Source organism: Oncorhynchus clarkii, chromosome 4, assembly GCF_045791955.1.
Source record: "Oncorhynchus clarkii lewisi isolate Uvic-CL-2024 chromosome 4, UVic_Ocla_1.0, whole genome shotgun sequence".
Taxonomy (NCBI): Eukaryota; Metazoa; Chordata; class Actinopteri; order Salmoniformes; family Salmonidae; genus Oncorhynchus; species Oncorhynchus clarkii.
The window spans coordinates 85,283,634-85,297,428 of record NC_092150.1 but is presented as its reverse complement, the minus strand read 5'-3'; the positions used below and the strand labels follow the sequence as shown (position 1 = coordinate 85,297,428).

The following is a 13,795-nucleotide window of genomic DNA, read 5'->3' as shown; positions in this document are numbered from 1 at the left end:
ATCTAGTCTGGCCTTTTTTAGTTATTTTTGAAGGGGTTCCTAATAGATGTCGACTGATTAATCGGAATGGGCGATTTCAAGTTTTCATAACAATCGGAAATCTGTATTTTTGGACACCGATTTGGCCGATTTTTTTGTTTTTAAATTGTATTTTTTACACCTTTTGTTTAACTAGGCAAGTCGGTTAAGAACACATTCTTATTTTCAATGACGGCCTAGGAACGGTGGGTTAACTGCCTTGTTCAGGGGCAGAATGACATATTTTCACCTTGTCAGCTCGTGGATTCACTCTTGCAACCTTACGGTTAACTAGTCCAACGCTCTAACCACCTGATTACATTGCACTCCACGAGGAGCCTGCCTGTTACATGAATGCAGTAAGCCAAGGTAAGTTGCTAGCTAGCTTTAAACTTATCTTATAAAAATCAATCAATCATAATCACTAGCTAACTACACATGGTTGATGATATTACTAGTTTATCTAGCATGTCAAGTGTTGCATATAATCGATGCGGTGCGCATTCGTGAAAAAGGACTGTCGTTGCTCCAATGTGTACTTAACCATAAACATCAATGCCTTTCTTAAAATCAATACACAGAAGTATATATTTTTAAACCTGCATATTTAGCTAAAATAAATCCAGGTTAGCAGGCAATATTAACCAGGTGAAATTGTGTCACTTCTCTTGCACGCAGAGTCAGGGCAACAGTTTGGGCAGCCTGGCTCATTGTGAACTAAATTTGCCAGAATTTTACGTAATTATGACATAACATTGAAGGTTGTGCAATGTAACAGGAATATTTAGACTGGTGGATGCCACCCGTTAGATAAAATACGGAACGGTTCCGTATTTCACTGAAAGAATAAACGTCTTGTTTTCGAAATGATAGTTTCCGGATTTGACCATATTAATGACCTAAGGCTCATATTTCTGTGTGTTATTATGTTCTAATTAGGTCTATGATTTGATAGAGCAGTCTGACTGAGCGATGGTAGTTTCCCTTTGGTTCTCGTTGGTTAACAAGTTTCCCTTTGGTTATCAAGGTTTCCTTCCTCATTCTCCCTGTTGGTTATCACGGTTTCCTTCCTCATTCTCCCTGTTGGTTATCACGGTTTCCTTCCTCCTTCTCCCTGTTGGTTATCACGGTTTCCTTCCTCCTTCTCCCTGTTGGTTATCACGGTTTCCTTCCTCATTCTCCCTGTTGGTTATCACGGTTTCCTTCCTCCTTCTCCCTGTTGGTTATCACGGTTTCCTTCCTCCTTCTCCCTGTTGGTTATCATGGTTTCCTTCCTCATTCTCCCTGTTGGTAAACAAGGTTTCCTTCCTCATTCTCCCTGTTGGTTATCATGGTTTCCTTCCTCATTCTCCCTGTTGGTAAACAAGGTTTCCTTCCTCCCACAGGTCTGTCCATCACAGATGACATTTTGCAGAGTAAAGCAGAGTGGTCCAAACTATTTGACGCACCAAACTTCTTTCAGAAATACAAGTATGTATTAAACAGCTTATCCTGTGGGACACGCATGGTGAGACAAACCAACTATTTCAATAAAGGTTTCTATTTTCTAAATATACCAACGTACTTTTCAGTAAATGTGAAGCTCTCCTTTTCGTCTTTTTATATTCAACTGTATATGTAATCCACTCCTTCAGTTTGACTTACTTGTAATTATTAAATATACACTTCAGACTTTCATACAAGACTCAAAATAATCTTTCTTCTTACCTAAGCATCCTCTTTGATTCACAAAACAATTATCATAAACGCAAATACTATGTTAACGTTATGCAGGGCCTGAAGCCCAGTGTCTCAGTAATATTTAGTATAGACTGTGCCTCTAATGTAAGCACAACTCAATATTTGATGTTTGTATATTTTACTAAAAGGTAGGTACTTCAGTTGTACAGTTTCCTTGTCTTGTTATATTGTCCTATCAAATCCCAAATAAAATGCTTTAGTTCACAATTTGCACAATGTATTTCTTGTTAGTCTTGATTTTGTAGACATGTTTTTATTTTATTTTAGTTTTTTTGATCATGATAAATCCGTAAATTGTTGCACTAGCATTAGCCAGAAGTCGTGTGAAGCACACCAAAAATGAAAGCGTCATTCTTTCAGTTTAATTCTATACATGAATCCAGATCACTAACTCACATCCTGGATTCCATTGTCACTTAGCAGTTCTGCTCAAATCTGTGTATAGAGAAATGTTGTGTTGAAATCTGTGTGTAGAAAAATTTATTTACAATTATTTGTTATTTTTTTCATTTCAGCTTTATTTAACTAGGCAAGTCAGTTAAGAACACTTTCTTACATAGCTAGATAGGTTTTTAGATATAGATACGTTTTTAATTGGTTTATCAGTGGTATGCAAGAGCATGATGATAGGACAGTGGCCACAGTTCTGTTACCCAAGAGGCATTGCTCCTTTTGCAGCCCCAATCAACGTGTAGACCTATTTTCACAATGCAGAGCGTTTTTGCTGCCCAATCCCCTCCCCTTTGTCTTAAGTGTTCTATAGAAAGTTTAGTGATCCAATCCTCTCCTTCATTTACCAAAATGGTCCATTACCGGAGTGCTCCATTTGATGTGAAATACCCTCAAAGTCTTCTGGCAAATCAGTTCGATCCATCCACCCTTTCTTGGCCAGAAAAATGTTGATTATATTGCCTACAGCACACCCTGGCTAAGCACACCACCTCTGGGTTGTTGACAGCACACCCTACCTTAAACACAACTCCTCTTCCTGGGTTGTTGACAGCACACCCTGCCTTAAATACAACTCCTCCTCCTGGGTTGTTGACAGCACACCCTGCCTTAAATACAACTCCTCCTCCTGGGTTGTTGACAGCACACCCTGCCTTAAATACAACTCCTCCTCCTGGGTTGTTGACAGCACACCCTGCCTTAAATACAACTCCTCCTCCTGGGTTGTTGACAGCACACCCTGCCTTAAATACAACTCCTCCTCCTGGGTTGTTGACAGCACACCCTGCCTTAAATACAACTCCTATTCCTCTGGGTTGCTGGCTGAGACAAGGAGACAATACAACAGGACATTCTGGATGGCCTTTTATAGCACTGGAGAGCCTGAAAAAAAATGGATGATCATTTTAAGTGAATAAATACATCCAGCCTGTGGATTGGACAGGAGCATTAGAGGAGTAATTCCACTTTGATTGTCATCCAGGTTAGACTCTTACACATCAGGCTTGATTAATAGATTTCAGAATCAGACCATCCTGCTGATTTTACTGGTTTCTCTGTACTGTTTGAATAAATCTGTCATTTTATCCCGGGCTCAGACCTTTTTTTATTTTCAATGTGGCCTGAAAATGGAAAAACTATCCTTCCCGTAATCATCTACTTGTCATTTTATCCCTATTAAAATATTGTAACCTCATGGGAAATAATCAGAGTACAAGCTCCTGTGATTGGACGAACAGTGAGGTGGTTTTGAACAAGATGCAAGGAAGAGCTGTTCCACACAGAGCATAGAGAGAACTTTATGGTGCTACCGTGGTAACTGCTTAGAGAGAACTTTATGGTGCTACCGTGGTAACTGCGTAGAGAGAACTTTATGGTGCTACCGAGGTAACTGCGTAGAGAGAACTTTATGGTGCTACCGAGGTAACTGCGTAGAGAGAACTTTATGGTGCTACCGTGGTAACTGCATAGAGAGAACTTTATGGTGCTACCGTGGTAACTGCATAGAGAGAACTTTATGGTGCTACCGTGGTAACTGTAGAGAACTTTATGGTGCTACCGTGGTAACTGTGTAGAGAACTTTATGGTGCTACCGTGGTAACTGCGTAGAGAACTTTATGGTGCTACCATGGTAACTGCATAGAGAGAACTTTATGGTGCTACCGTGGTAACTGCATAGAGAACTTTATGGGGCTACCGTGGTAACTGCATAGAGAGAACTTTATGGTGCTACCGTGGTAACTGTATAGAGAACTTTATGGGGCTACCGTGGTAACTGCATAGAGAGAACTTTATGGTGCTACCGTGGTAACTGTAGAGAACTTTATGGTGCTACCGTGGTAACTGCGTAGAGAGAACTTTATGGTGCTACCGTGGTAACTGCGTAGAGAGAACTTTATGGTGCTACCGTGGTAACTGCGTAGAGAGAACTTTATGGTGCTACCGTGGTAACTGCGTAGAGAGAACTTAATGGTGCTACCGTGGTAACTGTAGAGAACTTTATGGTGCTACCGTGGTAACTGCATAGAGAGAACTTTATGGTGCTACCGTGGTAACTGCGTAGAGAGAACTTTATGGTGCTACCGTGGTAACTGTAGAGAACTTTATGGTGCTATCGTGGTAACTGCGTAGAGAGAACTTTATGGTGCTACCGTGGTAACTGTATAGAACTTTATGGTGCTACCGTGGTAACTGCATAGAGAGAACCTTATGGTGCTACCGTGGTAACTGCGTAGAGAGAACTTTATGGTGCTACCGTGGTAACTGTAGAGAACTTTATGGGGCTACCGTGGTAACTGCATAGAGAGAACTTTATGGGGCTACCGTGGTAACTGCATAGAGAGAACTTTATGGTGCTACCGTGGTAACTGCATAGAGAGAACTTTATGGTGCTACCGTGGTAACTGCATAGAGAGAACCTTATGGTGCTACCGTGGTAACTGCGTAGAGAGAACTTTATGGTGCTACCGTGGTAACTGTAGAGAACTTTATGGGGCTACCGTGGTAACTGTGTAGAGAGAACCTTATGGTGCTACCGTGGTAACTGCGTAGAGAGAACTTAATGGTGCTACCGTGGTAACTGTAGAGAACTTTATGGGGCTACCGTGGTAACTGTGTAGAGAGAACCTTATGGTGCTACCGTGGTAACTGCGTAGAGAGAACTTAATGGTGCTACCGTGGTAACTGTAGAGAACTTTATGGGGCTACCGTGGTAACTGCATAGAGAGAACTTTATGGGGCTACCGTTGTAACTGCGTAGAGAGAACTTTATGGTGCTACCGTGGTAACTGCGTAGAGAGAACTTAATGGTGCTACCGTGGTAACTGTAGAGAACTTTATGGTGCTACCGTGGTAACTGCATAGAGATAACTTTATGGTGCTACCGTGGTAACTGCGTAGAGAGAACTTTATGGTGCTACCGTGGTAACTGTAGAGAACTTTATGGTGCTATCGTGGTAACTGCGTAGAGAGAACTTTATGGTGCTACCGTGGTAACTGTATAGAACTTTATGGTGCTACCGTGGTAACTGCATAGAGAGAACCTTATGGTGCTACCGTGGTAACTGCGTAGAGAGAACTTTATGGTGCTACCGTGGTAACTGTAGAGAACTTTATGGGGCTACCGTGGTAACTGCATAGAGAGAACTTTATGGGGCTACCGTGGTAACTGCATAGAGAGAACTTTATGGTGCTACCGTGGTAACTGCATAGAGAGAACTTTATGGTGCTACCGTGGTAACTGCTTAGAGAGAACTTTATGGTGCTACCGTGGTAACTGCGTAGAGAGAACTTTATGGTGCTACCGTGGTAACTGCGTAGAGAGAACTTTATGGGGCTACCGTGGCAACTGCATAGAGAGAACTTTATGGTGCTACCGTGGTAACTGTAGAGAACTTTATGGGGCTACCGTGGTAACTGTGTAGAGAACTTTATGGGGCTACCGTGGTAACTGCGTAGAGAGAACTTTATGGTGCTACCGTGGTAACTGTGTATAGAGAACTTTATGGGGCTACCGTGGTAACTGCATAGAGAGAACTTTATGGTGCTACCGTGGTAACTGTAGAGAACTTTATGGTGCTACCGTGTTAACTGTGTAGAGAACTTTATGGGGCTACCGTGGTAACTGCATAGAGAGAACTTTATGGGGCTACCGTGGTAACTGCATAGAGAGAACTTTATGGTGCTACCGTGGTAACTGCATAGAGAGAACTTTATGGTGCTACCGTGGTAACTGCTTAGAGAGAACTTTATGGTGCTACCGTGGTAACTGCGTAGAGAGAACTTTATGGTGCTACCGTGGTAACTGCGTAGAGAGAACTTTATGGGGCTACCGTGGCAACTGCATAGAGAGAACTTTATGGTGCTACCGTGGTAACTGTAGAGAACTTTATGGGGCTACCGTGGTAACTGTGTAGAGAACTTTATGGGGCTACCGTGGTAACTGCGTAGAGAGAACTTTATGGTGCTACCGTGGTAACTGTGTATAGAGAACTTTATGGGGCTACCGTGGTAACTGCATAGAGAGAACTTTATGGTGCTACCGTGGTAACTGTAGAGAACTTTATGGTGCTACCGTGTTAACTGTGTAGAGAACTTTATGGGGCTACCGTGCTAACTGCATAGAGAGAACTTTATGGTGCTACCGTGTTAACTGTAGAGAACTTTATGGGGCTACCGTGGTAACTGCGTAGAGAGAACTTAATGGGGCTACCGTGGTAACTGCATAGAGAGAACTTTATGGTGCTACCGTGGTAACTGCGTAGAGAGAACTTTATGGTGCTACCGTGGTAACTGCGTAGAGAGAACTTTATGGTGCTACCGTGGTAACTGCGTAGAGAGAACTTTATGGGGCTACCGTGGTAACTGTGTAGAGAGAACTTTATGGTGCTACCGTGGTAACTGTGTATAGAGAACTTTATGGGGCTACCGTGGTAACTGCATAGAAATAACTTTATGGGGCTACCGTGGTAACTGTAGAGAGAACTTTATGGTGCTACCGTGGTAACTGTGTAGAGAGAACTTTATGGGGCTACCGTGGTAACTGTATAGAGAGAACTTTATGGTGCTACCGTGGTAACTGCGTAGAGAGAACTTTATGGTGCTACCGTGGTAACTGCTTAGAGAGAACTTTATGGGGCTACCGTGGTAACTGTGTAGAGAGAACTTTATGGTGCTACCGTGGTAACTGTGTAGAGAGAACTTTATGGCGCTACCGTGGTAACTGTAGAGAACTTTATGGGGCTACCGTGGTAACTGTGTAGAGAGAACTTTATGGTGCTACCGTGGTAACTGCGTAGAGAACTTTATGGGGCTACCGTGGTAACTGCGTAGAGAACTTTATGGTGCTACCGTGGTAACTGCGTAGAGAGAACTTTATGGTGCTACCGTGGTAACTGCGTAGAGAGAACTTTATGGGGCTACCGTGGTAACTGCGTAGAAAGAACTTTATGGTGCTACCGTGGTAACTGTGTAGAGAGAACTTTATGCGGCTAACGTGGTAACTGCATAGAGAGAACTTTATGGTGCTACCGTGGTAACTGCGTAGAGAGAACTTTATGGTGCTACCGTGGTAACTGCGTAGAAAGAACTTTATGGGGCTACCGTGGTAACTGTAGAGAACTTTATGGGGCTACCGTGGTAACTGCATAGAGAGAACTTTATGGGGCTACCGTGGTAACTGCGTAGAGAGAACTTAATGGGGCTACCGTGGTAACTGCGTAGAGAACTTTATGGGGCTACCGTGGTAACTGCGTAGAGAGAACTTTATGGTGCTACCGTGGTAACTGCGTAGAGAGAACTTTATGGGGCTACCGTGGTAACTGCGTAGAAAGAACTTTATGGTGCTACCGTGGTAACTGTAGAGAACTTTATGGGGCTACCGTGGTAACTGCATAGAGAGAACTTTATGGTGCTACCGTGGTAACTGCGTAGAGAGAACTTTATGGTGCTACCGTGGTAACTGCGTAGAGAGAACTTTATGGGGCTACCGTGGTAACTGTGTAGAGAGAACTTTATGGTGCTACCGTGGTAACTGTGTATAGAGAACTTTATGGGGCTACCGTGGTAACTGCATAGAAAGAACTTTATGGGGCTACCGTGGTAACTGTGTAGAGAGAACTTTATGGTGCTACCGTGGTAACTGTGTAGAGAGAACTTTATGGGGCTACCGTGGTAACTGTGTAGAGAGAACTTTATGGGGCTACCGTGGTAACTGCATAGAGAGAACTTTATGGTGCTACCGTGGTAACTGTAGAGAACTTTATGGTGCTACCGTGGTAACTGCGTAGAGAGAACTTTATGGTGCTACCGTGGTAACTGCGTAGAGAGAACTTTATGGTGCTACCGTGGTAACTGCGTAGAGAGAACTTTATGGTGCTACCGTGGTAACTGCGTAGAGAGAACTTAATGGTGCTACCGTGGTAACTGTAGAGAACTTTATGGTGCTACCGTGGTAACTGCGTAGAGAGAACTTTATGGTGCTACCGTGGTAACTGCGTAGAGAGAACTTAATGGTGCTACCGTGGTAACTGTAGAGAACTTTATGGTGCTACCGTGGTAACTGCATAGAGAGAACTTTATGGTGCTACCGTGGTAACTGTAGAGAACTTTATGGTGCTACCGTGGTAACTGCGTAGAGAGAACTTTATGGTGCTACCGTGGTAACTGCATAGAGAGAACTTTATGGTGCTACCGTGGTAACTGCGTAGAGAGAACTTAATGGTGCTACCGTGGTAACTGTAGAGAACTTTATGGTGCTACCGTGGTAACTGCATAGAGAGAACTTTATGGTGCTACCGTGGTAACTGCGTAGAGAGAACTTTATGGTGCTACCGTGGTAACTGCGTAGAGAGAACTTTATGGTGCTACCGTGGTAACTGTAAATCAAATCAAATCAAATTTTATTTGTCACATACACACTGTAGAGAACTTTATGGGGCTACCGTGGTAACTGTGTAGAGAACTTTATGGGGCTACCGTGGTAACTGTGTAGAGAGAACCTTATGGGGCTACCGTGCTAACTGCATAGAGAGAACTTTATGGTGCTACCGTGTTAACTGTAGAGAACTTTATGGGGCTACCGTGGTAACTGCGTAGAGAGAACTTAATGGGGCTACCGTGGTAACTGCATAGAGAGAACTTTATGGTGCTACCGTGGTAACTGCGTAGAGAGAACTTTATGGTGCTACCGTGGTAACTGTGTATAGAGAACTTTATGGGGCTACCGTGGTAACTGCATAGAAAGAACTTTATGGGGCTACCGTGGTAACTGTGTAGAGAGAACTTTATGGTGCTACCGTGGTAACTGTGTAGAGAGAACTTTATGGGGCTACCGTGGTAACTGTATAGAGAGAACTTTATGGTGCTACCGTGGTAACTGCGTAGAGAGAACTTTATGGTGCTACCGTGGTAACTGCTTAGAGAGAACTTTATGGGGCTACCGTGGTAACTGTGTAGAGAGAACTTTATGGTGCTACCGTGGTAACTGTGTAGAGAGAACTTTATGGCGCTACCGTGGTAACTGTAGAGAACTTTATGGGGCTACCGTGGTAACTGTGTAGAGAGAACTTTATGGTGCTACCGTGGTAACTGCGTAGAGAACTTTATGGGGCTACCGTGGTAACTGCGTAGAGAACTTTATGGTGCTACCGTGGTAACTGCGTAGAGAGAACTTTATGGGGCTACCGTGGTAACTGCGTAGAAAGAACTTTATGGTGCTACCGTGGTAACTGTGTAGAGAGAACTTTATGGGGCTAACGTGGTAACTGCATAGAGAGAACTTTATGGTGCTACCGTGGTAACTGCGTAGAGAGAACTTTATGGTGCTACCGTGGTAACTGCGTAGAAAGAACTTTATGGGGCTACCGTGGTAACTGTAGAGAACTTTATGGGGCTACCGTGGTAACTGCATAGAGAGAACTTTATGGGGCTACCGTGGTAACTGCGTAGAGAGAACTTAATGGGGCTACCGTGGTAACTGCGTAGAGAACTTTATGGGGCTACCGTGGTAACTGCGTAGAGAGAACTTTATGGTGCTACCGTGGTAACTGCGTAGAGAGAACTTTATGGGGCTACCGTGGTAACTGCGTAGAAAGAACTTTATGGTGCTACCGTGGTAACTGTAGAGAACTTTATGGGGCTACCGTGGTAACTGCATAGAGAGAACTTTATGGTGCTACCGTGGTAACTGCGTAGAGAGAACTTTATGGTGCTACCGTGGTAACTGCGTAGAGAGAACTTTATGGTGCTACCGTGGTAACTGCGTAGAGAGAACTTTATGGGGCTACCGTGGTAACTGTGTAGAGAGAACTTTATGGTGCTACCGTGGTAACTGTGTATAGAGAACTTTATGGGGCTACCGTGGTAACTGCATAGAAAGAACTTTATGTGGCTACCGTGGTAACTGTGTAGAGAGAACTTTATGGTGCTACCGTGGTAACTGTGTAGAGAGAACTTTATGGGGCTACCGTGGTAACTGTAGAGAACTTTATGGTGCTACCGTGGTAACTGCATAGAGAGAACTTTATGGTGCTACCGTGGTAACTGTAGAGAACTTTATGGTGCTACCGTGGTAACTGCGTAGAGAGAACTTTATGGTGCTACCGTGGTAACTGCGTAGAGAGAACTTTATGGTGCTACCGTGGTAACTGCGTAGAGAGAACTTTATGGTGCTACCGTGGTAACTGCGTAGAGAGAACTTTATGGTGCTACCGTGGTAACTGCGTAGAGAGAACTTAATGGTGCTACCGTGGTAACTGTAGAGAACTTTATGGTGCTACCGTGGTAACTGCATAGAGAGAACTTTATGGTGCTACCGTGGTAACTGTAGAGAACTTTATGGTGCTACCGTGGTAACTGCGTAGAGAGAACTTTATGGTGCTACCGTGGTAACTGCGTAGAGAGAACTTTATGGTGCTACCGTGGTAACTGCGTAGAGAGAACTTTATGGTGCTACCGTGGTAACTGCGTAGAGAGAACTTAATGGTGCTACCGTGGTAACTGTAGAGAACTTTATGGTGCTACCGTGGTAACTGCATAGAGAGAACTTTATGGTGCTACCGTGGTAACTGCGTAGAGAGAACTTTATGGTGCTACCGTGGTAACTGTAGAGAACTTTATGGTGCTATCGTGGTAACTGCGTAGAGAGAACTTTATGGTGCTACCGTGGTAACTGTATAGAACTTTATGGTGCTACCGTGGTAACTGCATAGAGAGAACCTTATGGTGCTACCGTGGTAACTGCGTAGAGAGAACTTTATGGTGCTACCGTGGTAACTGTAGAGAACTTTATGGGGCTACCGTGGTAACTGTGTAGAGAACTTTATGGGGCTACCGTGGTAACTGTGTAGAGAGAACCTTATGGTGCTACCGTGGTAACTGCGTAGAGAGAACTTAATGGTGCTACCGTGGTAACTGTAGAGAACTTTATGGGGCTACCGTGGTAACTGCATAGAGAGAACTTTATGGGGCTACCGTGGTAACTGCGTAGAGAGAACTTTATGGTGCTACCGTGGTAACTGCGTAGAGAGAACTTAATGGTGCTACCGTGGTAACTGTAGAGAACTTTATGGTGCTACCGTGGTAACTGCATAGAGATAACTTTATGGTGCTACCGTGGTAACTGCGTAGAGAGAACTTTATGGTGCTACCGTGGTAACTGTAGAGAACTTTATGGTGCTATCGTGGTAACTGCGTAGAGAGAACTTTATGGTGCTACCGTGGTAACTGTATAGAACTTTATGGTGCTACCGTGGTAACTGCATAGAGAGAACCTTATGGTGCTACCGTGGTAACTGCGTAGAGAGAACTTTATGGTGCTACCGTGGTAACTGTAGAGAACTTTATGGGGCTACCGTGGTAACTGTGTAGAGAACTTTATGGGGCTACCGTGGTAACTGTGTAGAGAGAACCTTATGGTGCTACCGTGGTAACTGCGTAGAGAGAACTTAATGGTGCTACCGTGGTAACTGTAGAGAACTTTATGGGGCTACCGTGGTAACTGCATAGAGAGAACTTTATGGGGCTACCGTGGTAACTGCATAGAGAGAACTTTATGGTGCTACCGTGGTAACTGCATAGAGAGAACTTTATGGTGCTACCGTGGTAACTGCTTAGAGAGAACTTTATGGTGCTACCGTGGTAACTGCGTAGAGAGAACTTTATGGTGCTACCGTGGTAACTGCGTAGAGAGAACTTTATGGGGCTACCGTGGTAACTGCATAGAGAGAACTTTATGGTGCTACCGTGGTAACTGTAGAGAACTTTATGGGGCTACCGTGGTGACTGTGTAGAGAACTTTATGGGGCTACCGTGGTAACTGCATAGAGAGAACTTTATGGTGCTACCGTGGTAACTGTAGAGAACTTTATGGTGCTACCGTGTTAACTGTGTAGAGAACTTTATGGGGCTACCGTGCTAACTGCATAGAGAGAACTTTATGGTGCTACCGTGTTAACTGTAGAGAACTTTATGGGGCTACCGTGGTAACTGCGTAGAGAGAACTTAATGGGGCTACCGTGGTAACTGCATAGAGAGAACTTTATGGTGCTACCGTGGTAACTGCGTAGAGAGAACTTTATGGTGCTACCGTGGTAACTGCGTAGAGAGAACTTTATGGTGCTACCGTGGTAACTGCGTAGAGAGAACTTTATGGGGCTACCGTGGTAACTGTGTAGAGAGAACTTTATGGTGCTACCGTGGTAACTGTGTATAGAGAACTTTATGGGGCTACCGTGGTAACTGCATAGAAAGAACTTCATGGGGCTACCGTGGTAACTGTGTAGAGAGAACTTTATGGTGCTACCGTGGTAACTGTGTAGAGAGAACTTTATGGGGCTACCGTGGTAACTGTATAGAGAGAACTTTATGGTGCTACCGTGGTAACTGCGTAGAGAGAACTTTATGGTGCTACCGTGGTAACTGCTTAGAGAGAACTTTATGGTGCTACCGTGGTAACTGTAGAGAGAACTTTATGGTGCTACCGTGGTAACTGCGTAGAGAGAACTTTATGGTGCTACCGTGGTAACTGCGTAGAGAGAACTTTATGGGGCTACCGTGGTAACTGTGTAGAGAGAACTTTATGGTGCTACCGTGGTAACTGTAGAGAGAACTTTATGGCGCTACCGTGGTAACTGTAGAGAACTTTATGGGGCTACCGTGGTAACTGTGTAGAGAGAACTTTATGGTGCTACCGTGGTAACTGCGTAGAGAACTTTATGGGGCTACCGTGGTAACTGCGTAGAGAACTTTATGGTGCTACCGTGGTAACTGCGTAGAGAGAACTTTATGGTGCTACCGTGGTAACTGCGTAGAGAGAACTTTATGGGGCTACCGTGGTAACTGCGTAGAAAGAACTTTATGGTGCTACCGTGGTAACTGTGTAGAGAGAACTTTATGGGGCTAACGTGGTAACTGCATAGAGAGAACTTTATGGTGCTACCGTGGTAACTGCGTAGAGAGAACTTTATGGTGCTACCGTGGTAACTGCGTAGAAAGAACTTTATGGGGCTACCGTGGTAACTGTAGAGAACTTTATGGGGCTACCGTGGTAACTGCATAGAGAGAACTTTATGGGGCTACCGTGGTAACTGCGTAGAGAGAACTTAATGAGGCTACCGTGGTAACTGCGTAGAGAACTTTATGGGGCTACCGTGGTAACTGCGTAGAGAGAACTTTATGGTGCTACCGTGGTAACTGCGTAGAGAGAACTTTATGGGGCTACCGTGGTAACTGCGTAGAAAGAACTTTATGGTGCTACCGTGGTAACTGTAGAGAACTTTATGGGGCTACCGTGGTAACTGCATAGAGAGAACTTTATGGTGCTACCGTGGTAACTGCGTAGAGAGAACTTTATGGTGCTACCGTGGTAACTGCGTAGAGAGAACTTTATGGTGCTACCGTGGTAACTGCGTAGAGAGAAGTTTATGGGGCTACCGTGGTAACTGTGTAGAGAGAACTTTATGGTGCTACTGTGGTAACTGTGTATAGAGAACTTTAAGGGGCTACCGTGGTAACTGCATAGAAAGAACTTTATGGGGCTACCGTGGTAACTGTGTAGAGAGAACTTTATGGTGCTACCGTGGTAACTGTG

At 44.3% G+C, this 13,795-nt stretch overlaps 1 protein-coding gene across 2 annotated transcripts in view; it reads left to right on the top strand.

The window, feature by feature from the left end:
* Positions 1–13,795, top strand: part of LOC139407389 (poly(A) polymerase alpha-like) — a 43,125-nt gene that overhangs the window by 18,189 nt on the left and 11,141 nt on the right. For both annotated transcript variants that reach the window (XM_071151134.1, XM_071151133.1), the window contains exon 12: positions 1,404–1,488. In XM_071151134.1, coding sequence (XP_071007235.1) covers positions 1,404–1,488 — 85 coding nt within the window. The remainder of the gene's footprint in view (positions 1–1,403; positions 1,489–13,795) is intronic.